Below are 27,831 nucleotides of genomic sequence, written 5' to 3' on the forward strand. Positions count from 1 at the left end.
AGTTAAGTAACTTATAACGGTTAACACTGGCACAAGCTACATACTATACATACTAGTATTATATTTGCAAAATTTCATAATTATATCTTATATGAAATAAAAGTTACAGCTGTTGATGACAATTAAAAACAACATGTATAGTACATACAACATAATAACATAATGCATACATGAAATTATAAATAGCCATGACAGGCACACCGTCACCAAGGATTACACAAGAAAGAGAAAACTTTTATTTCCATTGTGGTCCTTTGTGTTGGTGGCATGTTGTTGGCATGACATAGAGAGGCATAACAGAGTTTACAGAATTATGTGACTAGAATGAAATTGAAGTATGTGACTAGATGGAAATTGCACAACTATATCAATTAAAGAATTATGTGACTAGATAGAAATTGCACAACTATATCTAAAAGTAAAATGCGAGCTTAAGTTAAAATGTTCATACATCGAAAGCCATATGAATAGTTATTAAAACACATTAAATAGTTATTAAAACACATTAAAGTAATTATGCTAAACTGTCTAGTAAAATGACTTTAACCCAAAACCTTTGACCTTTGGAACAGCAAAAGCACCTTTGTGACTTAACCTTATCCTATATGAATGCACAGTATCCTGTGGGATAAAATTGTCTCCCATGTAGACCGGGGCTAAGCCATGTTTTATCTTAAAAACATGACACAGGATAATCTGGTCTACACGTTTGTCGACTAGTAACCAGTTGAGAGATTTAAAGTGCTCTGGGCCAATGTTCGACCTAGCATCAAGGTCCAGAACAAACCTCATTAACTTATTATGTGTGGTTTGGAGCTTGTATTTAAGTAACTGAGGCAGACTATGGTACCATATAGAACAGGCGTAATCAAAATGACATTGAATTAGGGCCATGACAAGAAGTTTCTTGGTGTGTTGAGTTAGATAACGTTTCCTCCGATATAGATATTTTAACCTTGCGTTAGCCTTTTTTAATACTGAGCAAGCCATGGAATCGAAAGATAAGGTCTGATCAAAGGATGCACCAAGATATTTGACAGTAGAAGTTGGTTCAATAGTTGTACCATTACAGGTAATATCCAGAGTTGGATTTGACATTATTCTATGTTTAGGTCCAAATAAGATTGACTAAGTTTTACTTTAATGAAGTGACAACTTATTATCTATCAACCATTGACTGACAAGATGCAGGTCATCTTTCAAAGATTTTTCTACAGATGACTTACATTTACCTGGAACAAGTATGCCAGAATCATCTGCATATAACAAAAGCTTGTTTTTAACCACAGCTGACATATCGTTGACGTAAATTAAAAATAAAAGAGGGCCTAGTATGGACCCCTGTGGAACTCCACATGCAATGGGAGCAGTAGCAGAATGAGTACCAGAGACACCCACCAGCTGTTGTCTACCTGAAAGACATGACTGAAACCATCTTAAAATGTCATCATCAAGTCCTGCTGAACGAAGCTTCATAAGAAGAATGGAATGGTCTACTGTGTCGAACGCATTTTGGAGATCTAACAGAATCATACCTACTACATGACCTTTATCAATATCCATCCTTATATAATCTGTTAGATGAATTAGACATGTGTCTCTTCAGAAACCACTTCTGAACCCGGACTTAAATTTGTACAATAATTTGTTTACCTTGAAGTATGATTCAACTTGGTCATATACAACCCTTTCATACATCTTGGATACAATACTCAGAATTGAAACTGGGCGATAGTTACCTACAGAAGTTTTGTCATTCTTCTTAAAAAAAATAGAAACAACCCTGGCTAATTTTAGATCATCTGGCACCACACCTTGAATGAGGGACACATTTATGACATGAGCAAGAGGTACAGCAATAACGGAAGCTCCATCTTTTACAAAACGAGAAGGTATACCACCTAAACCTGAAGCTTTGTTAGCACCTAGTTGAGTTAAGTATTTCAATACCTGATTTTCGGAAACTAATGAAAAAGAGTAGTAATTCAAAAACACACCTATATCACAAACTGACATACGGGCCTCATTGTATCTGTAGTGTAAATGCGGTTCAGTAATAAGAAAGTTGATATTTCATAAACTTCAGTAATTTATGTTTTTATCCCCAAAACTACTATAACGGGCCTCAAATTGTCAATTTCAATCCGCGCCAAAGTAGTCAGATTTCCCGGCTATATCGTGAATCCCGTGGAAATACAAATAGTCAGAGTACACGCATAAGCCGTGAATCCCATGAATTTTAGTATTTGGCGGGACATTACCCTACAAATAGACTGGGCTAGATATGCCTAGCGCACACCACATTTTGACATTAGACGAATCTAAGTCAAATTGATTTTTCTTGCTAGAAATTTATGCTCGATCGAGGTAAGAAGTTTATTTGTTAGATTTTTGTATGATTTCTGAATTACGATTTTTATTTGGTAAATTTTTGTTCATTCTTTAGAATTTTGTAACACGTTTACTTTTCGGTATGTGATTTTGGCTAGTTTCGGTATGTCAGGATTATTTATTAAATTTTTAAGACTTTTGTAAATTATTTCGAAAGAGGAATCTAAACTGTTTCGTTTATATAAGCTGTAAGATTTGTACTGAAATTTGTGTAACATGATAATTGCAAAGTACCCTTTTTCAAAAACATATGTCAAACATTTCGTTGTTGTGAAACGCCGATACTGCATTGCATTGTAATGTTAAATCTATGTGGCAAGTCTAATACCATCTAAACAGAGTCCGTTTTGTTGTATGGCATTAGATATTATATTGATGTCAACTATGGTATAACGTTTGATTTGCATTGAATTTTCTTAATTTGTAGTTGTAAATAATAGCTGCAGTTTATCATTTCCGTATCTATAATTTTTCATCAGAAACTTTTCATATCTTTTCCATACTTTAATCTTAAGACTTTTAAGAAGTTAATTTTAAAATAATGGGAGAAATAAGTGACGTTTTTCTATCACGTGACGTATGAACTTAGTAGCACATATTTTGTATAAGTAGCACGTATTATTTATGGCAGCCTACGGAAGTATGGTGTACCAAAGGAGCAGGTTTATGTCCTGACTTATTTGTTTTGCTATGGTGCTTACCATATGTTATATATTTTAGCTTCTTCCGCCAGACGACTTTTACCTGGTGATGATGTCACAACCCGGAAGTACAATACCCGAGGTTCACTTGTCTTCACTCGCCTGGATGTGATTTTCCCAGCGCAGAGCTTTCGTCCCATGGTTGTGCCGTAAACCGCAAAGACGATGATTTTTGTTATCCTCTGAAGTCATCTCAGGGATGTGATCATCTACCATCATAGGGAGCCAAATTGTTTGCCATTCTAACGCTTTCTTGGGGCAGAGTAGAAGGAAGAGGAAGAGGAGGAGGTGGAGGAGTAGGAGGAGGTGGAGGAGTTGGAGGTGGAGGAGGAGGAGGAGGAGTGGAGGAGGAGGAGGAGGAGGAGGAGGAGGAGGAGGAGTGGAGGAGGAGGAAGAGGAGGAGGAGTGGAGGAGGAGGAGGAGGAGTGGTGGAGGAGGGGTGGAGGAGGAGGAGGAGGAGTGGAGGAGGAGTTACCCCGTCTCTATAGGTAAATGTTCCCTATATATTCTATATAAACCGCCATTTTGTTTTTGGTGGAGTCAATTTTTGAAATCACTAGGTCGTGAAAGTTATGTTTACGTATCTAGCAGACGATGACCTAACAATTAGGTATTATATAACGTTATTCCTTTTATTGTCAACCTATGTTAATTTTTCATTGTTTTATCTGTCTAGAACGACGATTTAGGGTCAAATTTGACATTCAGGGTTTTTGACATTTTTGGAAAAGTCGAAAGGTAAACATTACGAAAATCCCTACTCGGACCGGAAATGACGTCATAGAGGCATATTGTTGGTACCGTTGGAAAGGTCTCGTCGAGCACGTTCAGAAAATATATACTTTTATGTGTCTATCTAGTACGGTTCTTGAGATATTGGGATTTAAATCGAAATCATTCATGCGTTACAATCAGGGTTTTCTCTTTCGTTATTGTAGGGAACCTAGGCATGTAGGGTATCTAACGAAAGGTCTCGATGAGAACTATTCGATGACCACGTCTATTCTAGTCTAAAGTCACTCACGCGTATAATCCACTTTGGACTCAGAGGGTGAGTTCGAACCTTATCAAGGAGGATACCCCGATAAAAGTCTCGTCAGGCACGTTCAGAAAATATATACTTTTATATATCTTTCTAGTACGGTTCTTGAGATATTGGGATTTGAAGCGAAATTATTCATGCGTTAACATCCCTGGTTTTCTCTTTCGTTATGCTAGGGAACCTAGGCATGTAGGGTATCTAACGAAAGGTCTCGATGAGAACTATTCGATGACCACGTCTAATCGAGGCTAAAATCACTCACGCGAAAAAATCATTTTGGACTCCGAGGGCGGGTTCAGACCGGCGGTGGCTAATACGTTTTGCGTGCGGTGGTGGTGGTGGTGGTGGCTAATACGTTTTGCGCACCATAAAATGTAACAGATCAGTGGCTATCTTCAAGGTAGACCGGCTGTGGCTAATACGTTTTGCGTGCGGTGGTGGTGGTGGTTGTGGCTAATACGTTTTGCGCACCATAAAATGTAACAGATCAGTGGCTATCTTCAAGGTCCGTTTTGTTGTATGGCATTAGATATTATATTGATGCCAACTATGGTATAACGTTTGATTTGCATTGAATTTTGTTAATTTGTAGTTGTAAATAATAGTTGCAGTTTATCATTTCCGTATCTATAATTTTTCATCATAAACTTTTCATATCTTTTCCATACTTTAATCTTAAGACTTTTAAGTAATTGATTTTAAAATAATGGAAGTAATAAGTGACGTATTTTTATCACTTGACGTATGAACTTAGTAGCACATATTTTGTATAAGTAGCACGTATTATTTATGGCAGCCTACGGAAGTATGGTGTACCCAAAAGAGCAGTTTTATGCCCTGATTTATTTGTTTGGCTATGGTGCTTACCATATGTTATATATTTTAGCTTCTTCCGCCAGACGACTTTTACCTGGTGATGATGTCACAACCCGGAAGTACAATACCCGAGGTTCACTTGTCTTAACTCGCCTGGATGTGATTTTCCAAGCGCAGAGCTTTCGTCCCATGGTTGTGCCGTAAACCGCAAAGACGATGATTTTTGTTATCCTCTGAAGTCATCTCAGGGACGTAATCATCTACCATCATAGGGAGCCAAATTGGAGTCAACGTATTCACGGTTTAAAAGGTCTTTACTTGAAGATATGTTGTATTTTTTTTGCTACTTAAAGTTCGAAATTAACGGAAACAACTGTGCCACGTCACGTTAAAACAGAACTGTCAGTGTTAGAACTTTATATCTAGAGATACTGAGCTCAGATTTTCTTCCGTTCTTTCTTTCTTATAATCAGATTTTTTTTCATTTATCATTTACTCATTGTTAATAATCATTTTATTTAAATAAATTTGTAAATATTGTAAAGGGTGTTGATTTGTTCTGATAGTTATTGTCCCCGGTACGTCCATCCTGTCACATAAACTTACATAAAATTTTGTCACAAAAGATTTACCAAACTTATTAAATCTAGCGAGCAATTTTTCAACAAGCTTTGAGGCAACTGAAGTATAGAATGTATTTAAAGAGTCAGCAATAGTTTCCTTATCGAAACAAATATTAGCATCAATATTCAGACATATGTTGGAACTTGAAGAAGATAACCCATTCTTAGAAGGTAAGCCAAGAGTTTTAAGGATAGCCCACAGTGATTTGGAATCATTTTTATTTTCTTCAAGAGTCTCAGTAAAAAAGCTTTTCTTTGCCGAATCAATCAAATATTGTGTTTTGTCACGTAAAGATTTAAAAGTACAATAGTTTTTATCACTTCTGACTTGTCTATACTGCTTCAAAGCTAAATCTCTCAGGTTTATTGCATTTAATATATCAGCATCCATCCATGGCTCTGTTGTTTGTTTGATACGCAGTTGCTTTAACTGGTGCAACAACGGACATAAAAATGTTCTTAAACTGTTCCCAAGCTTCAAATGCATTGTCACAAGTAATAACACTCTTCCAATCCACAGCTAACAAGTTTGCTTGAAAATCTTCACTACTGTAGTTTTTCATGGAACGTGTTGTAATATTATTATGCGATCCGATGAACACTTTTGAAACCTTTTGCGTACAAAATACCATGTTGTGATCACCGAAACTGGTTTCTATGACTCCAGATTGAGAAATATTTTTCGGGTCGGACACTAATATTAATGACTTAGAGACATTATTGCATACTTATAAAATAAAGATAGATCCAAGCCTTAAAGCTACTATTTCTGAATCAAAATCATATAATTATTTTAGACAATATCAACTTTGGCAAATATGTAAAACCCCAATTTAAAAAACAATTTCTTTCAGTACAATATAGATGTTGTGTGCAAATGGGCCAAATTCTGATTACTTTCTTTATGTTGGATCTTCTGACATCTTTTGATTTTCTTAATGCATTATTTGGTCTGCACTTTATAAAATAACATGTTTGTGCAAATGCAGCATAAGTTGCATAAATATTTATAAATTAATCCAAAACCTTTTACAAGTGATGAAAAAATAAGGACTCTGTTGAATGTGTAATATGCGTTATAGGTGATTTGAAGAGATAAACAACGATTGACGTGCGGACCGGTAAGAGAACATTATGACGTCAATTATGACGTCAAATTGCCACATGACGTCCGATGTATTACTCCTTACGTAATGAAGACCAGCATAATATTAAATTAAGAGACGAAACTTTTTTTTTCGGTGTTCATGCGAAATGAACGGCGGAATAGGATCGGCAAATCCATAATCCATGAATTGCGCTAGCGATTCATGTTTAATTTGCCGATCCTATTCTGTCGTTCATTTCGCATGAACACCGAAAAAAATAGTTTCATATCTTATATTTACATCATATTTCCTTTCCATTTGTAAACAAGATAGTATCATAAATGGCACGTATTTTGTGGCACTCAACATTAAAGTCAGCTTCCAGGCCATTCTGTTCACCATATGGAACAACTGCGATGTCATCTAAGGAACGTTCTCCATGACTATGCGCGGACGTCGTCAAAACAGCGGTCAGTTATCACTAAGCAGCAATGACGTAAATTTCGCTTCTTACCGTTTGCTGTTCATACGAAATGAACGTCATGACTTTCAATGGAAAAGAATAGGGCGAATGTAAATATTAAAATATATCAATGAGCATGTTAGAATAAAAACATGGTTTCTTAAATTCAATATCATTATGATCTTCCGCTTAGCTCTGTAGGGAGAGCGCAGAACAACGGATCGCAGGTTCGTGCGTTCGATGCCAAAACAGCTCGTTTAAAAGGGTCAACCGTGTTGTTGCGCTTATAAAATAGACTGGCCCGGTTTATAGGTTGATCAAGGATACGGATACGCATTGTACTTTACCATCGAACTATTTCTATAAAATTGCTTCTTCTGCTTCCGTTTGGATCCGTCCATGTTCACAAATACGTTTGTTTATTTTATTGACTGTACACTCAAGGTTAGATAAAACTTGTTACGGCCTAGAATGTTTCTACATGATGGTATCAACACATAGACATGTAGCGACATAAAATTTAGTCATAAATAAAGACTTATTTAAAGATTAAATGTATACTTCAGAATGAAGGACATGAAAACGGCGTTTAAATTGTCCGAGTGCTCTTTCTATTGTGAAACGTGTTCTTATGTCACTCTGCTGGTAACGTACTTTGCCTTCCGTGTCTGCCACAAGAAATGGGGTCACTAAAAAGGTCTGCTTGCATATCTGTATTCATTGAAAAAAATGCATAACTATAGCATGAAAATTGTGTTGTGTTAGGCATGTGGAGATTCCATTTTTTTCTATTTTAGAACTATCACTTGTGTGATAGCTGGTGACACTGATAAAGAGAAGATCTTAAGAATGCATATTGATACTGCTACATGGCTTAATTCATATTAATGTAAACCTTTGAACAAAAAGTCATATGGTTTACCCAGAAACACAAACGCTTTGAATAGATTTAGTCAAATATAAAGAATTTTAGTGAATTAGAATTGTGCGCTTTCAAACTTTCATATTTCACTTAAAAAAATTAAAACGGAAACTCACATATCACAACTGTCCTGATTAATGTACACACACACACACTGAGTTGGTTTTTCAATGTGCAGAAAAATTCGCCATAATTTGCATGTACCTACAGAAACTATTCCGCAAGACGTAGTACCGTTTCCAGACGTGTTCTGTTTAAAAAGGAGTGCGAAGGCCTACCCTTTGGTGCCATACATGGTCAACAGTTTATCGTTATAACTTCAAAAACAAGAATTAGGTCTCAAGATAATAGTCAATGTCATCCAAAAAGCTAAAAAGGGGTCATAACTAACGTAAAATTGTAGTATCTAGATGGGTGTCAATCAGGTCTTACTAGGACACAAGCGTAAAATTCTGACAAAGTTTTGAGGTGATCCTAAATTTGGTTTCTAATTAGTACCGATAACAATTTTCTTTTCTATTTACTATAAAGTGTAAAAAAACAGCAAAGGACTGTATTTGGTATGTAACATTACCTTTTGGAATTCTACCAAGATTGTTCAAATCATGGTCACAGTAAATAATTCACTCTGCCATGGGGTCATCTAGCTTCACGTAGGTTAATAAAGAGAAATCTAAAAAATGTTCTTGTCTGAAACCACAAAGGCCGGAGCTTTGGATTGTATGTGGAACTGGCTGATGGAGATCTACTTAACACACCAAATAAACGCCCTGTACCTTGTGTTTTCTGCGTTTTTTTATGTTTGTCCTCATGTGGAAACAAGTGACCTCTTGGCTTGTGTTATTTTTGATACCAGGTCAATTTTTGAATAATAGATTAGTAGACCACTAGGCAATATTACCTGCCCAAGATCTAGGCTCTGCGCTATGTGGTTTTAGAGAAGGAGTATTGCTAACTTTTCATACAGAAACCTCAGTGATCACTGGGACATGATCATCTTTGACACTTTTTACCTTTTAAGTGGACAGATCAGTGGACGGACCGAACTACATTTGCAAACCAATATACCTCACCTTCTTCGATTTAGGGTAAAACGTCGTCTCATAGTGGTGAATTAATACTCAAAATACTGTTTCTATTTTCGACCTTTGACCAGGACCAGGTTGTTGCGATCTTCACGAGATTTAATTCAAATATTGATCACTATACGGCGGGTATACATGCGTGTCGTTTATCTAAATCTCTTCAGTAACTGCAGAGTTATTGTCTTTTATATGTTTTAAAATTCATTAATTCCCACTAAACAATGTCATCTAATGATGGATATTCATGAAACGTACATTTCACGACATAGAAGAGTTTTTCTTTGATTCTTGAAAATAATAGTTTTGTGCATAACATGTGTGTATCTGCAAATACAATATCATTCAAAATGCCTCCCTCATTCACAAAACAACGTCTTTGGCGCGGATATAAATTCACTGAATTGCTTGTTAGGCCACCATTTTAAGCGGGGTATAGATTTGCATTTTTGTGTCCGTCCGTCTGTCAGCAAAGAACTTTTTTTATACATATTACCGAAAGTTTGTGGTCTAACATCTTTACACTGTATTACAAATGTTCATCAACATAACAAGTCGTGCATCTGAGACAAGGTAGTCAGGTTGTGCTAGTGTGATAGCTAAGTGTATCGTCCGTGGTCGTCGTCCGACGTAAATAGTTTTCGCTTTGAACACTCCGGAGATAACAATTATGGCCCAATCTTTTGCGACTTGGTTAGAATCATTGTCCTAACAAAATGTTGGACACATTCCTGATAACTTATTTCTACATTTATAAAGAGAAATGTTCTGACTGATATTCATGCATAAAATATGACATCTGGAGTGTTAGGAATGTTCTTTTCTATGATTCATTTACTGTCATAAAGATCACACAGTTTCAAGCTTTGAATTGATTGTGGCAAATATTATGATTGTGCTTCATATAAATCAGATCAACAATTTAGTCTCTATGGTGTTTACAAGGCTTTTCTATTATTTTACTCAAGGAGCTAGAGTTTTACCCTGTTTCAAAGTCAACCTACATTTAATATAGACATTATTCTGAAATATAATACACAACATTATATGTTTCATTACGATAAGACTAGAATTGCAACCACTAGAGAGTTAACAGTAAAATTGAGAACGACGAACGACGACGGACGAAGACGGACAACAAACACAGAGCTACAACAATAGCTCACTTTGTGCTCATATGTGCTAAACTCTTGGGTGTGCAAATCTTAATGTTTAATACTTTCCCAACACAATTTCTTGACGGTCGTTCAATACTTTTAGCGATATGTGTAATACGGACAGACGGACGAAAGAACAAACGACGCCAAATCTACATCCCCACCGGGTAGTGTTGGCATAATAAGCCACGCATATCACCGTTTACACATTTTTCATATCACACATAATATGATAAAGAACTGTTGAGATGGTCCCCGTGAAAATCGATCGTCATAGGTGTTCACACTCCACTTCGTCTTAATTCGGAAATGTCTCAATATGCAGAACTGGCCGATATAAGCCTAGAGGTTTGTATATTGGGTTTAAAATTTACTCCTATCTGCTGACATGATATTAGACTGTGGCTAAGTAATATTTACCTGAAACAGTGAACTACATGACACGTTAAAATGCGCATGTGAAAGCTAATTATCTTTAGTTCAGAATAACAAAAGTTGGATATTTATTAAATCATGCATTTCATACACCGTGTTTTGCTGTATATTGCAATTCTTATAGTAATACATTTTACATATAAGATAAGCTATGAAGTTGGGATTTCTAAGGTAAGAACTGTACACCACTATAAACTTTTAAATTCTTATAATATTTCTATGATTTCTTGCTTGTACCGTTACCGTATTTAGATTAGTGTATATAGTTGTGTGATTATAATTTGGAAGGCCAAGGACAATAATGAATTAGTTATTGCGTGCGAGATGTTTGATTTTAAGATTGATAGTTAGTTATGTAAATACTGTAAAAATGAGGTCAGAATATCTAGTAAATTTTTTGTTATGTTTCCGACAAGCCCGCCAATTTTTTTATGGTCATTCACCCATCCGACAAACATCAATTTCCTTTTTACAGCATCGACAGTATACATTAGACTTATCGCATTTTCCTTCACACAGGGATACCTTTTAGGCCATTCCCGATTATAAATACACTTTCCAGTCCTAATTAATTAATTGCAAATCTTAATCTAATCGTAAAAAAACACAATTTATGCAGAAAAGTCTTCATAAATGTTCACTTCAGCAAGGGCGGTAACGCTTATAATACAGTACGAACTCCGCACTAAGCAATTTTCGCATCGTCGAACTTTCGTACCAAGCGCTTTTTCCATGTATAATTATTTAAAAATCAGACATGTGGTTCATGAGAATAAGACTTCAAAGTTTTCTATATAGACATCTTGGGAAAACTTGCTCCACCCTTGGATGACCATATTGGTATTTTGACTACTTTGATAAATCAGCATCTCTTGGTGTGCAAGATTTAAAACAGCAGAAATTAATGACCACTACCTACCTTTCGTGTTAGACCACTCTGCGCCTTTACAACCATTACGTTTCCTTCTTTTCGGCTTTTTCATTTCAGAATCTGAAGATAAATTTTCAGTTTGTCCATTTATATTATAATCTAGGGCATTCTAGGCTGATGGACAAGTTCTATTTAAAGCTTCTGAACTACAGATTTAATATGATTTGCTTACATGTGAACTTACACGATTGAATCATAAAAATCACGATTAAAAATGGCCATTTTACGAATATCCCGATCGAGATTAAAAAATCATGATTTGGACAATTTCACCCTCCGAGGCGATTATATGACAACAGATATTTTGGATTTCATACAACACGTGATCTGTTTTATAACTCCGCCCCTAACATGCTTTAATCCAATCAAAAACAGATGCAGATCCCGTGATATCTCGCATGACGGTATTTTAACTTGTCAGTGCAAATGGCTGCCAAAACACACATACTGCAGAAGTAAACCTACCAATTGTATAAGTATATCAAGTCCATCCAACAAAAATAGAATTTTAAATCCTGAGTAAAAACACTTTTTTGGGTTATTTTCTCTCTTTAAGGTTCACATGTATGGCTTGCCAAATATACTATAACGTTATATGTTGATCTAATTCTTTTGATTATGGGACATTTGAAAATTTTAAACAAGATTAGGTTTTCTATGATTTACAATGTTAAACAGAAGTCCTTACATTTCCGGCAGTAACATATAGGAACAGGTATAAAATATTCTCATGAATTCCTGCAAAGACAAGGTTGCAGCCAAGGGCTCTCGGTAGGATCTGAAAAACTGGAAACAATTTGTTTCGTAAAAATCAAGGTATCTCATAAGGAAGTGGCCAGGGGACCGGTAACCCGACCTATAGAATCGGAGTCTGGAGATACGGTAACCGGACCTATTTGCAGCCATGTCTGTAGGTCCGGTAATCGATATAACAATATGGTATTTGCGGAAATGATGTTATAAATATTGATCTTGTATATATTGTGAATCAAATATCCAGAAAATTTATAGTTATACATACAAAATTATCGTAAATAAGCTAATGTTAGCTTTGAGGTTTTCTGTACATTGCAGAAGGAAGAAAACAGAAGAAATCCGAAATAATTAAGCAATAACAGATAAAACCCGTTAATTTCTAACATAAAAAATCTAACAATTTTAACGAATTATTCAATTTGAACCAAAAAGCATCGGTGTATATCGATACTGGTTGGCGAGATAACACCGACACACAGATAACCCAGACACTTCGTAATTGAATCAACGGAAGATGCTCTTTTTTTCCAAAATAATTTCACCATCGTTGAGAAGCATTCAAACTCTACCACTACTGAAAATCTGGTAAAAAATTGGTAAATATTTGGTATATTTACGATGACTCTGATGTTTTGTTTACGAAAATCGCTGTCAAAATGCACGGGGGATTCCGCTTCCGGCGCGCATGCGCAGATGCTGTCTTGTGAGGGACCCGACAGGTTTCTAAAAAGGATGCGTTTCCCAGCTGGCAAGCAGGCATCAAGCATTGAGTGATAAGACAAAAGAGCAATTATAATTTAAGTGATACCCATCAAATCTAATTAGCGATTTACTGTTGTTTTCCTATCTAATACAGTTATGCAACCGATTGTTAAGCCTTACAATATCTACGCTGACATAACGAGGTAACAAATGAAATTAAATGGCACAATTTTTCATGAATCCATTTTATACAACAAAATAATAAAATATTACAACTCAAGGTATACTTTATGATTTCAACATTTATGGTGAAAAAAATTAAGTGCCGATCATTTTATCTACTCCCACGATTATAACGATATAAAAAGACAAATTTTAGGCTCCCCTTTCTTGGCCTCTTAGTAGAACGTGTGCTTTTTCTAAATATAACTTAAGATAGGTATTGCAAAGGTTCTGTTGATGCCTGGGGAAATTGCAAGCATTTCAATGTTGCATTTGATGCCTGACCCAATAAGGTCAGAGAGGGTAAGTGTGTACTGAATATGTGTTTATTAGTCACTTCCAACAGCATTTTAAGGTTAGCTCGTTAGTGACACGATTGAGTGTCCGAATGTCACCTGGAAGATCGGGGTTAAGATCCCGTCCGAACACGAAAGATGTTTCCACTTATCATGTCGGATGCTGTTCATACTTATTAATCCTTTTATATTCCTTCTTAAATATATGCGAAACTTCCATATTTGGTTCGAATTTGAAGTGGTACGAATCTTCTTCGGAACGGAACATCCATATACAGTTAATGCAATAATTGTATGCATTCACCTTCAAATTATTTTGCAGTTATTGAAAACTAAAGAATGATTTTTAACTTTAAGCATTACGCGTGAATTGTGCACACAAACACAAGCAAGCGAGGGCGCGCGCACACGAGAACGTAGTCATGAGGACCTGAATTTGCATAAATTACACAAAATCGACACCAAATATGTAGACGAGGACGTAATTTGCATGCACACTTCCAACCCGAGAACGGTATGAGGACGCATGCGTATCAACATTTAAGCACCTCGATAGCCTAGTGGTAGATCGTCCGCTTTGAGTGCGGGAGGTCATGGGTTCGATCCCCGGCCGCGTCATACCAAAGACGTAAAAAATGGTACCAGTACCTCCCTTGATTGGCGCTCAGCAATAAAAGGGAAACTGGCCTCTTCTCTCATACCCTCATGGCGATGGATTCCATCAGGAATGAGGTGTCGAGAGTGATTCATATAAGTTGTAAAACTTCCTTCACAATCGACCTAAAATAAATTCTGTATAAACTAAAATTTAAGCACAACGCATAAATATTTTATAGGATTTGACTTCAATTTCTAAACAAAATTTCAATATATCACAATCTCTACCATAAATTGGTATTAGTAACAGGTGTCAAATGGTCGATTAGATATATGTATATATATATATATATATATATATTTATATATATATATAAGCGTCCAACAACAGTTCACAGTTCCATTAAGTAAACATGGATAAATGGTTTGGCGACTCAGTGAAATTCGCCATTTCTTGTTATATTTAAACAGAAATTCTTTGAAACCCGTTAATAAGATAACAACATGCTCAGCATCTTTAATTTCTAGTGACACTTCCAACCCGAGAATGGTATGAGGACGCATGCGTATCAAAATTTAAGCACAACGCATACATATTTTATAGGATTTGACTTCAATTTCTAAACAAAATTTCAATATATCACAATCTCTACCATAAATTGGTATTTGTAACAGGTGTCAAATGATCGATTAGATAGATAGATATATCCTCGAGATCCAGTTAACTTTCAGAGAGAGAAAATATAGCTTCTCTGGTCCCAATCAGTTAAAAAGACTAAAAAATGTCACTACTGATTTGTGAGACATGAAAACAGAGATTTGAGTATATATATGCAAATGTTGAACAAGTACGAATGTGTAGTACGATTCGGGCTCGTATATAAAGCAGCATCGAAACTAATCTTATTGGGTTAGTGGACTTGCTGTGGCGTGTGCGTGTTCGTTTGTACTGCTAGGCGCTTTGCCGTAATTGGTCTGGTATATTGTGGTGGTGATTTAGTTCGTATAAATTCTCTCTACTATATAATAATTTATAATGAGAACTTGTACCCTAGCAGATCTCACGTATGGGAAAGTCAACTGTTCTGAATATAATTATATCCCTTAATGCAAACTATCTCTATATATTCAATGTATCCTCGAGATCCAGTTAACTTTCAGAGAGAGAAAATATAGCTTCTCTGGTCCCAATCAGTTAAAAAGACTAAAAAGTGTCACTACTGATTTGTGAGACATGACAACAGAGATTTGAGTATATATATGCAAATGTTGAACCAGTACGAATGTGTAGTACAATTCGGGCTCGTATATAAAACAGCATCGAAACTAATCTTATTGGGTTAGTGGACTTGCTGTGGCATGTGCGTGTTCGTTTGTACTGCTAGGCGCTTTGCCGTAATTGGTCTGGTATATTGTGGTGGTGATTTAGTTCGTATAAATTCTCTCTACTATATATATATGTAAAAATGGATAAATGGTTTGGTGACTCTGTGAATTTCGCCATTTCTTGTTATATTTAAACAGAATTCTTTGAAACCAGTTAATAAGATAACATGCTCAGCATCTTTAATTCCTAGTGACTGCGTACAAGTGTATGTCTGTTTTCCCACGACTTCGCCAAGTAAAATACGAACTGTTCTTCAAAATCGACATGACTGTCTACCTTTGCGCAGGTTTGTATATCAACAGTTGTGAGGACTTTGACAGTTGGTACCTTTCTTAGGACTATAAGAAATAAAGGGTATACAGGGTCCACCATTTTAGTAGAAACACGGGACCTTGTAAAAGGAACCAAGGCATACTTGTTTTTTCTTTACACTCTCCTTAATTCACCGTAAAACGCTTCGAGGACATTTAATGTATTTGCATCATTCTGAGAACGTAGTCATGAGGACCTGAATTTGCATAAATTACACAAAGTCAACACCAAATATATAGACGAGGACGTAATTTGCATACACACTTCCAATACGAGAACGGTATGAGGACCGATGCGTATCAAAATTTAATCACAACGCATAAATATTTTGTACAATTTGACTTCAATTTCTAAACAAAATTTCAATATATCACAATCTCTACCATAAATTGGCATTTGTAACAGGTGAAAAATGGTCGATTAGATATATATATATATATATAAGCGTCCAACAACAGTTCACAGTTCCATTAAGTAAAAATGGATAGATGGTTTGGCGACTCAGTGAATTTCGCCATTTCTTGTTATATTTAAACAGAAATTCTCTAAAACCCGTTAATAAGATAACATGCTCAGCATCTTTAATTCCTAGTGACTGCGTTCAAGTGTATGTCTGTTTTCTCACGACTTCGCCAAGTAAAATACGAACTGTTCTTCAAAATCGACATGACTGTCTACCTCTGCGCATTTCTGTCTCTTTAGACGATGAAAATAATGTACCTAAGCCCGATGCTTCTGCTTTTTCAAGTTAATCAGAATAGAAATTCAGCGAGATTGAGCGGCCCGCTGTTAAAAACGAAAATTATTGTAAGATAAAAAAATCTCAACCTTCCTAGTAATCATACAAATCGTCCCGTAACCAAATCAGTTACCTGCATAATATAATGAATTGTTTACTGCCATCCCACATCCATAAACCGGTTTTCAGCGGATCAATTGATCTAAATTGAAGCAGGCACCTACATGTATACGCCATAAAAAGCATTATGTGTAATTTTCATAAAATTTTACGATATTAAACTGCATGCGACAAAAATCTGATGAATTTTACAATTTGTTTTCAAAGAAGAGTACGAGAATTTAACTATGCTATTGTAGTGTTGCCCCATAATATGAATAAAGAAAGATAAAAAAGCCACATGGGTGGACATTTTGTCAAATTCGTGAAAATAGTCTGTAACATTGTTGCCAGTTGCACCTCATTTTTACTGGTTTCACCGTTATATATCATGATGTACCTATAACAACAACCTGTTTACAAATATTGCAAAATTATTTGGTTTGGTTTAGCTGGAGATTAACGCCCCTTTTAACAGTCAGAGTCATATGAGGCGAGCAGTTTACCTAACCATCGTTTCTGGGAAGGACCAGTACTAGACTCCCATCGTCCGTAATTAACTACCAACTTTCTCATATAAAGAGACATGGTTGGTAGCGGGGGCTCGAACCCGCGACCCTCTATCAGTGAGAGGTTACAGTGATTTGAAGTCAGCGACATTAACCACTCGACCACGGAGGCGGGTCATTGCAAAATTAAGTGGCTTAGTAATCGATTCTTAAAAAGCCTCTCCGAGTCTACACAGTTAATGCGATCAACGTTTTAACGTGGACTCGAAAAACAGCTGGGTCCTCACAGCCCTAGTATGTTAAGAAAATTTAGGCCTCACAACGTCACATATACACACTCATTGCACGCTTAGTGCGAATATTCTTGAGAGCGCGCCTTTTTGGGGGTTCCATAAACTACAATTCCTCGGATTGCATATGAGGAGAAATAATTTGAAAACTTGCGAACCGATAGGCCCTGATAATATGTTACACAGTCAAAAGTCCGGAATATGGATTCTTTGCAGTAGCAATCTACCTGGGTCAAACTAAGTGGGATCTGTCTAATTCAAACAGCTTATACTGGAGAAATTATTCCGATTAGAGAGATGGGTTTCTATTGTGCCCTTATTGTATTGTAGGTCCCGACTGAAACGTTCATGTAAACCAGAATTCAAGATTAGAGAAGTTCGGATTACTTGCAACCAGGTTCCGTTAGTAAAGCGACGAGTTTTTTTAAACTGTGTCAATACCTCCCAGCTAGCATTACATATGGGACCCATATTTTTTCTTGGCAATCATTAGGCGTTCGGCTTGACCTAGGTATCACTTATTTGCAGCAAAGGTTTATGTTCAAAGGACAACAGTAAGAACAAACCCAAATGATTTTCAGTTTATGCATGCGAAAAGTTTTGCAACTGGACTGCATGTAAAATTCTAGCAGCATTCGACTTGCATTATCATATTTGATGCAGTCTGCTGGAGTGTCCACAGTCCTCGTAACCATGTGGATTGTCGAGATAATTCTAATTTCATAACTCTTAAATACGGAAGTGAAGTACTAACATGCCAAACACTGAACAAGAAGGTCATGATGGCCCTATATCGCTCACTTGATATCATTGCACTGAAGAGGAAAAATGGACCAAAAGTTCAAAATCAAGGTCAGTCTTAAGAATTTTGGAAATTAGTGGGCTATGAACAAAATGGTCATGATGGCCCTATATCGTTCACCTGGGTTCATCATGGATCTATATTGCAAAAAAATCATATACAAGTCTATCTGAAACTTGCGACTCCCCACCCCCCTCAGTTGGGGCCTCCTTTCATCCCAGGGCATACTTTGAACAATCTTGGTAGAGGACCAGTGGACAGTGCTGCATACCAAATATCAAAGGCCTAGGCTTTGTGGTTTCAGATAAGAAGATTTTATAAAGATTTTTTTCCTATATAAGTCTATGTGAAACTTGTGACTTCAAGGTTGGGGCCTCATTTTAACCCAAAGGCATAATTTGAACACGCTTAGTAGAAGACTACTAGGCAATGCTACATACTAAATATAAAAAGCCTTGGCATAGTGGTTTCGGAGAAGAAGATTTTTACTGTTTTTTCCTATATAAGGCTATGTAAAGCTTGTGACTCCCGGGGCGTGGCCATTTTTGACCCCCAGGGACATAATTTGAACAATCTTGGTAGAGGACATAGAGGCAATGCTGCATACTAAATATCAAAGGCCTAGGCCTTGTGGTTTCAGAGAAGATTTATAAAGATTTTTCCTATATGTCTATGTAAAACTTGTGACCCCCAGGGCGGGGCCAGTTTTGACCACAGGAGCATAATTTGAATAATCTTGGTAGAGAACCACTAGGCAATGCTGCATATCAAATGTCAAAAGCCTAGGCCTTGTGGTTTTAGAGAAGAAGATTTTTAAAGTTTCTTCCTATATAAGTCAATGTAAAATTTGTGACCCCCGGGGCGGGGCCATTTTTGACCCCAAGGACATAATTTGAACAAACTTGGTAGAGGACCACTAGACAATGCTACATACCAAATATCAAAGGCCTAGGCCTTGTGGTTTCAGAGGAGGATTTTTAAAGTTTTTCCTATATAAGTCTATGTAAAATTTGTGACCCCACGGGCGGGGCCATTTTTGATCCCAGGGACATAATTTGAATAATCTTGGTAGAGGACTACTAGGCAATGCTTCATACCAAATATCAAAGGCCTAGGCCGTATGGCTTCAGAGAAGATTTTTTAAGTTTTTCCTCTTGATTGCCATGGCAACCAGAGTTCCTCATGGAATTCCGTTATTTGAACAACTTTGGTAGAGGTCCACCCAAGGATCTTTTCTGTGAAGTTTCTTTAAATTTGGCCCAGTTGTTTAGGAGGAGATGTCGTTTAAAGAACGACGGACATTGACCGATACAACCTTGAGCCTTCGGCTTAAGTGAACTAAAAACTGCACAGTTTCTGTTTTCCCTATATATGCCTATGTATTTTCAAGTAAACCCTGGGGCTGGGTCAGTTTTCACCAGGGAGCCATAATTTCAATAATCTTTGAACTGCTCTATTAGACAATGTTACATGCCAAACATCTAACACTAGGCCTGATCGTTTCTAAGATTTTTTAAAGCTTTTCCTATTGGAACCTATGTAAATTCAAGTAACTCCTGCGGCATGGTCTGTTGGCCCAAGTGGCATGACTTGGGACAATATTGGTAGAGGTTCACTAAGTAACACTACATGCCAAGTATCTAAATTCTAGGCCTTGTGGCTTCTGAGAAGATTTTAATTTTACCCTTTAGAAACCTATGTGAAATAAAGGGACCCCGTGGCAGGGCCAATTTTGGGCCAGGGTCATTTTTTGAACAACCTTGGTACACTTGTCAAATATATAAGCTCTGGGTCTTGTGGTTTTAGAGACTTTTGAAGATATTTCTTTGTTGCCATGAAATGGAACGGAATTGTTTGAACAAACTTGGTAGAGTTCCATGCAAGAAACATCCCTGCCAAGTTTCATAACAACTAGCTAAGGTGGTTTCGAGATGCTGTTTAAACAAGAGCTGTCCTTAAGACAGTGCGCTCGACTTTTCTCAGTGCTTGACTCTGAATTAGAGCTTTGCCAGTAAAAAAAACCAAGTTAAAAAGGGACATAACTCTGTCAAAATTCAAACAAGAGTTATGAGAATTGTGTCTCCTGGTGTAGACTTTGATAGTAAATAACTATTTTGAGTTTCAAGTCAAAAGCTTTAAAAGTAACAGAGATATTTGACTTAACCAAAAATTCTAAGTTAAAAAGGGGCATAATTCTGTCAAAATTCAAATCAGAGTTATGGGAAGTGTGTTTCCTGGTGAGGACTTTGATAGTAAGTAACTATTTTGAGTTTCAAGTCAAAAGCTTTAATGGTAACAGAGATATTTGACTTTATCAAAAATTTTAACAAAAAATTCTAAGTTAAAAAGGGCATAATTCTGTCAAAATTCAAATCAGAGTTATGGGGATTGTTTCTCCTGGTGTAGACTTTGGTGGTAAATTAGTATTTCAAGTTTCAAGTCAATAGCTTTGACAGTAACAGAGATATTTGACTTTATCAAAAACTTTAACCAAAAATTCTATGTTAAAAAGGGGCATAATTCTGTCAAAATTCAAATCAGAGTTATGGAAATTGTTTCTCCTGGTGTAGACTTTGATAGTAAATAAATAATGACTTTATCAAAAACTTTAACCAACGGCGACGCCGACGCCGGGGCGAGCACAATAGCTCTACTTTTTCTTCGAAAAGTCGAGCTAAAAATGTTGATTTTATTTTGCACAATCACTGCAAGTAATTCATACCCTGCAAATGCACCTTGACTCAATGAACGAAATAAGATTATGAAAAAGAACATTGTCAGAAGAGTAATGCCTGTGACTCAATGAATAAAGTCAGATTTAAATTAAAGTGATTTCAACATCAGCATGTTTCTCCCAACAATCAAAGATACAACTACATCGATCTGGTAAGTAATTTAAATGTCTCGAGTAAAGATCAAGGCCATAACATGAAAAGTGTTTCATATTATGTGTATAAACTCCCCCAAACTCATCTGGTGTGGGTATAATTACAAACTACTATATTTTCAGTGTTTCAAGTTTTAATTACAGCAAGATTTACAGATGTGAGCCATGCCACTAGAAAACGTACATTGTGCATTTGCGACCAGCATGAATTCAGATGAGCCTGCGCATCCGCGCAGTCTCATCAGGATCCATACTTTTCTCTGTCAAACCAGAAGCTTGAAGCGAACAGTATGGATCCTGATGAGACCGCGTGTAAGCGCAGACTAATCTTGATTCATGCTGGTCGCAAACGCACAATGTACATGTTCTCGTGGCGCGGCTCATGTTTTTCTTCTGGCCACCATTTGTACCATTGGATAGTGCAGCAGTGGTTCTGTGCTGTAATGTATTGCTTTGTACAGAATTGTCCCTGCCCTAGTACTAAAATAGTGAAGTACTGTATTAACCACTAAGAAACAAGAATGTCACAAAATACGCCCATCAGAGTGCCAATCAAAGACATGTAGACATTGATGGTAAGATAATATTTAAAGTTTAAAGTGAAATAAAAATAATTTAGACACAATGAGGACTAATATGAAAACCTTAATCAAATTTTCTAAGTTAAACTTTGGCAAAATTCTGTCAAAATTCAAATCAGAGTTATGGGAATTGTTTCATCCAACACAGATGTTGATAATAAGTACATTTTGTTTTAAGTTTCACATGAATACCTTTGATAGTTTTCAAAATATATGGGTTAACCAAAATTTAAAAATTAAAAAGGAGCTAATTGAGCATAATTATGTTACAAGAGGGCCATGCTAGCCCTATATCGCTCATCTGAGTATCACTCCAACTTTGCACAATTTACAGAAATAAATCGTACATGGGAACTAGCTCCCTACTTTCCTGTCGCTCAAATAAATTCATGATACAAGATATTCTCTGCATTTCTATTAACAAAAGGGCCAGGATAGCCCTTTATCTCTCACCTGAGACCACATTGCCACAAATGCACATACCCAGTTTTGAGCATGACCTAGATTTAATCATGACAAACATTTTCATAAAGATCAAGTCGAATGTATGACCACCAGAGTGTAAACATGGATTTCCTATGATATACCCTGGTGACATAGTTTTTGACCCAAAATGACCCAGTTTCAAACTTGACCGAAATTTCATAAAGAAAAACATTCCAAGTTTCATAAAGATTGATTCAAAAATTGGACCTCTAGAGTTTGAACAAGGTTTTTCTATGATTTGCCCTGGTGACCTATTTTCAAACTTGACTGAGATTTTATCAATGCAAATATTCTGACCAAGTTTCATAAAGATTAAGTACAAAATGTGACCTCTAGTCGGTTAACAAGGTTTTTCGATGATTTGCCCTGGTGACTTAATTTTTGACCCCACATGACCCATTATCGAACTTGACCTAGATTTTATCAAGGCAAACATTCTGACCAAGTTTCATAAAGACTGAATCAAAAATGTGACCTCTTGATTGTTAACAAGCTAAGTGTGAACAGACGACAGACAAACATACAAAGGACGATCACAACAGCTCACCTTGAGCACTTCATGCCCAGGTGGGCTAAAAACTCAAATCAGAGTTATGGGGATTGTGTCATCTGATGCAGATGTTGATACTAAGTACCTATTTTAAGTTTCAGGTCGATATTTGTGGTAGTTTTCAAAATATGTAGGGTGGTACAAAAACCATAACCAGACGCCGCCCACAGTTGTTCACAGAATATGCCCTGCCCTGTCTTTGAAAAGCATAAAAAACAAGCTGTTTTTAAGACTTTTTAGTTTAATATCATTGTCCATGAATACATTTCTACTTGATTGACAGTCATTGCAAGGTTGCATCAGAGCAAGTTTGGTATAAATCTGCCATTATAGTTTTGAAGAAGAAAATACTTAGAAAGAAAAGAGCCGTGCCACGAGGAAACGTACAAATTGCATTTGCAACCAGCATGGATCCAGACAGTCTCATCAGGATCAATACTGCTCGCTATCAGACACTATGAATATTGCAGAGACTTTAAGCGAACAGTACGGATCATGATGTGACTGCGCTGTTGCGCAGGTTCTTCTGGATCCATGCTGGTCGCAAAAACGCACTATGTACGTTTTCTCGTGGGGCGACTCAAATGATGATTCCCGTCACTCCAGACTCCATTTGTACTAATACCTCTTAAAAATATACAGCTTGGAGGACCTAAAACGCTTCAGTCACAAAAGCTGATGCTAAAACTTGACAACAGTCTGACATGGACAAAATGCTGCAGAAACTACATGTATTTGTAGAGAACCACTTGGCAATGCTACATACCAAATATCAATGGCCTAGGCCTTGTGGTTTCAGACCAGAAGATTTTTAAAGTTTTTTCCTATATAAGTCTAAATAAAACTTTGGACCCCCCGGGCGGGGCCAGTGTTCACCCCAGAGGCATAATTTGAACAAACTCGGTAGAGGACCACTAGGCAATGCTACATACCAAATATCAAAGGCCTAGGTATTGTGGTTTCAGACAAGAAGATTTTTAAAGTTTTTTCCTATATAAGTCTATGTAAAACTTGTGACCCCCTGGGCGGAGCCTCTTTTCACCGCAGGGGCATAATTTGAAAAATCTTGGTAGAGGACCACTAGGCAATGCTACATACTAAATATCAATGGCCTAGGCCTTGTGGTTTCAGACAAGAATATTTAAAAGTTCTGTTAAAAAATCTATTTTTAGCTCCTGTGACCTAGTTGTGCAATGGACCGGAACCATTTGAACAACCTTGAAAGAGGACCACCCAAGGATCATTTCTGTGACGTTTGGTCAAAATCCAATCAGTGGTTTAGGAGGAGATATCGTTTGAATAAATTGTTGACTGACTGACGGACGCACGGACGGACGACGGACATTGACCGATCACAATAGCTCACCATGAGCACTTTGTGCTCAGGTGAGCTAAAAATGAAAAGGCCATAGTGTGACCTTGATTTGTGAATACTAAGTGCATGCAGGATTTCAGGAACAGTGATGCTTTGCAGAAAGTTCTGTAGTCATGCTTAGCAGAAAATTCTGTGTAAGGGGCCCTGTCCTGAAATTCCAAATGCCCTTGATGTTCTAAACAAGCCATCACCCAATTTTTCTCATCAATCACTTAATCACTACTGTAAAGCTTCAGCATGTGCATTTTTGTGTCTACATGCACACGGACAAACATTTGTTTCCTGTCACATTTGGTTAGGATAGAAGCCTACTGTCATGGGCTGCATTCCTGTGAAGTTTTGTTGAAATCTAGTAAGAGGTCTGGAAAATGTAGCAGACAGATAATTTATGAAACGATTAGGGCCTAAACTCTGTAAACTGTTTAAAAAACTGAATGTGTCAACAATATGCACATCTTAGCTTCATATGGATGATTCCTGCAACATTTCTTAGAAATCTGACAAGTGGTTCAGGAGACGTATCTGATATATGAATAACTAACAGACCACCTGATGACAGGCTGATTCAGCAATAAAACAACTAGGGATGGATGTTTATCTGTTTAACCGATGCCAGTCAGTTTCAATCACACACCATTATGAAATTTGACTGTTAACCAGTAGTAATATTGTTAAGTAGTAATTCAACCTTTTTATGCAATTTAATAATGTTCAACAGATTTCACCGACAGCAATTTATCTATATATAAAAAAAAAAAGCAAAATATTGTCACAACAATATACACAGATATATTACGAGACTGTGTCTCCCCACATCTGTGAAAGTAAGTAATATTGTTGTAATGAACGAAATTTGTATATTTTTGGTCTCTAAAAGACCTGATAATCAACACCTGACTGGTTCCAGTTGGTTCTGGTCCATTGTTAAACAGTGTTTTGATAACCATCCCACACTAGAAACAATACAAAGGCTCCTCTATAATCACCAAACATTCTGTGGGTACATAAGGATGACAGGTCATTCTAGTTGATAAATGACAGTCATGTGTGATTTACTTCCTACCAGGAAATTAATATTTGTTATTAAAATCAGCATAAAAAATGAAAAATATTATACATGCATATAATTACTAAAGTTTGACATTAGGTACTCAAATACTGCACTTTTATCCTTACAATAGCAAAATCAGACAAATTCACAATTTTTTCATGGTTCCAACACAAAAAGCACAGTATTGTCTCCATAAAATTATCAAAATGTCTCTTTAAGCCACTGAAATTCACGTGCTAAATATGTTTTTAATGGCATTCCTACTCAACGAAATTTTTGTGTTCTTTATGAAGAATTTAATGTGGTCCCATGGTCTGTTACACAGAACTGGCTCTTTCCTTATGGCAGTTTCAATTTCATGCTTGCCAGGAAGCTTATCTAAAGCGAAATATTTGCCAAGTTGGCGCCTGACAGCTTCTTTCTCTGCACCTGACCAAGGTTTTCTGTTTGCTGACTTCTTGCTTGTACGGCCTACTTTTACTCTGGTCACCTTACTGCCTTGTTTACTTCTTTCTCTTCTCATATTCTGAACTGTGTTGCCGGTTGATGTTTGACCCTCCATACCTGGTGACACAAAGAACATATGTATCTATACAAACCAAGTCTTTGTGAGGACCTGATTGTTTCTTCATCATTTCTTTAAGAAAATTGTCTAACTGTAGTTTAGTTACAAATTTATTTTTGTTCGACCACCAAGGAAGCTTCTATAGTTCTAACTGTAGCATAAACATGTAACAAAGACTAAGTTTGCTCTGTCCTACAGGAAGGTCCAGAATTAAGAAAGTATATTTCTGGTGATACAAAATATCTACACACACAAAGTCTTTGTGAGGACCTGATTATATTTGTTTATTTCTTCTTTAAAACAAAAGCACTGCCAATGGTGCAAATGCTCAGCTGCGAAGGCCTTGAAACATTACTTGCTGTATGCTAATATGAAGCAAATCCATCAGCACATGAAAAACATTCACAAATTAAAGTAATGTTAAAATATGAAATTTTTCAAAGTTTTAAGTGTAAAGGTCAAGGTCATTGGAAGGTCAAGGTAACCTATCTATAAGTGAGTGTGAAGGTCTTGTCACAAGGACTGTTCTGTGTGAGTATGACGTATATCCATCAAGTTACACAAAGTAATGTTAAAATATGACCTTTTTAAAAATTTAAGTCTAAAGGTCAAGGTCATTTGAAAGTCAAGGTCACCTATTAATATCTCAGTGTAAAGATCTTATCACCAGAGTTCTTGTATGTGAATATGAAGCAAATCCATCAAGAAATGAACAAGTTACACAAAGTAATGTTAAAATACGACTTTTTTAAGGTTTTCAGTCTAAAGGTCAAGGTCATTTGAAGGTCAAGGTCACCTATTAATATCTCAATGTGAAGGTCTTGTCACCACAGTTGTTGTGTGTGAATATGCAGTAAATCCATCAAGAAATGAACAAGTTACACAAAGTAATGTTAAAATATGACTTTTTTGAGGTTTTAAGTGTTAAGGTCATTTGAAGGTCAGGGTCATCTATTAATAGGTCAGTATGAAGGTATTCTCATAAGGTTTGTTGTGTGTAATTATGAACCAAATCCATGAAGTAATAATAATTTCGTACTCAAGCAGACGCAGACAACACCTATGACAGTACCTCGACTTTTTCCTTGAAAATGTGAAGTTTTACAAAATATCTAAACACACCAAATATTTGTGAGGACCTGACTTCTTAAGCTCAAAATACATGTATCTATTGTATGTATTTTAACAATTTGTATCTCCTTACCTCCTTTTTTACTTTGTTCTGTTTCTAGTATGTTCTCAGCTGTGGCAACTGCATGGCTTTCACCACCAACATCCGTTTCAGAATCTTTTGTTGCTGTCTCTGTTTCTTCATCCTCCTCTAGAGGTTCTTAAAAAAATGTAACAAATTTAAATATTTCTAGGTGCACATATAACTTTCATAAAAACAGTACTTTTCAAACTCTACAATTTCTGGTTGTTATTGGACTAGCTAGTCCATCAGATCATGATCACATGAATGGGATAGTCTTATTAAGACACACTGTAACTGAACTAAAAATTTATGAGAAATACAAGCACTTTTCTAGTTGTTTTTAAATTCAGGAAGTTATGAAGGATAGACATCATTTTTAAGGACATTACCTTCCTGATCTAACTGTATGTCATCAAGACTTTTCCCTTTGAACAGGTGTATGTTACCCCGCTCCATCTCCAGAAGGATCTTGCTGATTTTAGCAACCTAAAATATATTTTCTAAGTACTGACTTTAAGTAGTAATTTTCCCGACAGTGCTAATATTGTGGTTATCTTTTCTTTTTGAAACAAGAATACTTTACAGTATTTTACAGCATGATGTAAAATGGTACAGCACTGTATAAACGGAATATTATAACAGTGTATGGTGACCATGTGCGGGCTTGAACCTTTTGGAGTTGGCGTTGTAGCACTGGATCACACCAGAGGCATTGTAGCACTTCATGCAGAGTTTTCTTATAGACTATATTACAGTCAATGAATAATGGGGAATAACTC

At 36.4% G+C, this 27,831-nt stretch overlaps 2 protein-coding genes across 3 annotated transcripts in view; one reads left to right on the forward strand and one right to left on the reverse strand.

Annotated features, from left to right (window-relative positions):
- The first annotated feature begins 10,619 nt into the window (after window positions 1-10,619).
- Window positions 10,620-27,831, forward strand: part of LOC128547967 (probable methyltransferase-like protein 24) — a 101,960-nt gene continuing 84,748 nt past the window's right edge. Inside the window, exon 1 of one of the 2 annotated variants that reach the window (XM_053522001.1) lies at window positions 10,620-10,891. In XM_053522001.1, the coding sequence (XP_053377976.1) occupies window positions 10,799-10,891 (93 nt within the window). In that variant the 5' untranslated portion in view covers window positions 10,620-10,798. The remainder of the gene's footprint in view (window positions 10,892-27,831) is intronic. The other variant, XM_053521997.1, reaches the window with a different exon arrangement.
- On the reverse strand, window positions 24,908-27,596 carry LOC123524909 (uncharacterized). The gene is made up of 3 exons (XM_045303525.2): window positions 27,442-27,596; window positions 27,062-27,187; window positions 24,908-25,856 (listed from the first exon to the last, which is right to left on the reverse strand). Exons 1-3 carry the CDS (start codon window positions 27,506-27,508, stop codon window positions 25,522-25,524), a joined length of 528 nt encoding a protein of 175 aa, XP_045159460.2. The 5' UTR covers window positions 27,509-27,596; the 3' UTR covers window positions 24,908-25,521.

This window comes from Mercenaria mercenaria, chromosome 1 (assembly GCF_021730395.1).
Source record: "Mercenaria mercenaria strain notata chromosome 1, MADL_Memer_1, whole genome shotgun sequence".
In the NCBI taxonomy this organism is placed as follows: Eukaryota; Metazoa; Mollusca; class Bivalvia; order Venerida; family Veneridae; genus Mercenaria; species Mercenaria mercenaria.

What these genes read in the sequence shown, in the direction of transcription:
- LOC123524909 (XM_045303525.2), bottom strand. Translation starts at nt 27,508, where the DNA reads ATGGAGCGGGGTAACATACACCTGTTCAAAGGGAAAAGTCTTGATGAC. An exon ending in CATACAGTTAGATCAGGAAG is followed by an intron (nt 27,188 to 27,441) that starts GTAATGTCCTTA and finishes CATTTTTTTAAG; the next exon opens with AACCTCTAGAGGAGGATGAA. An exon ending in AGAACAAAGTAAAAAAGGAG is followed by an intron (nt 25,857 to 27,061) that starts GTAAGGAGATAC and finishes TTGTGTCACCAG; the next exon opens with GTATGGAGGGTCAAACATCA.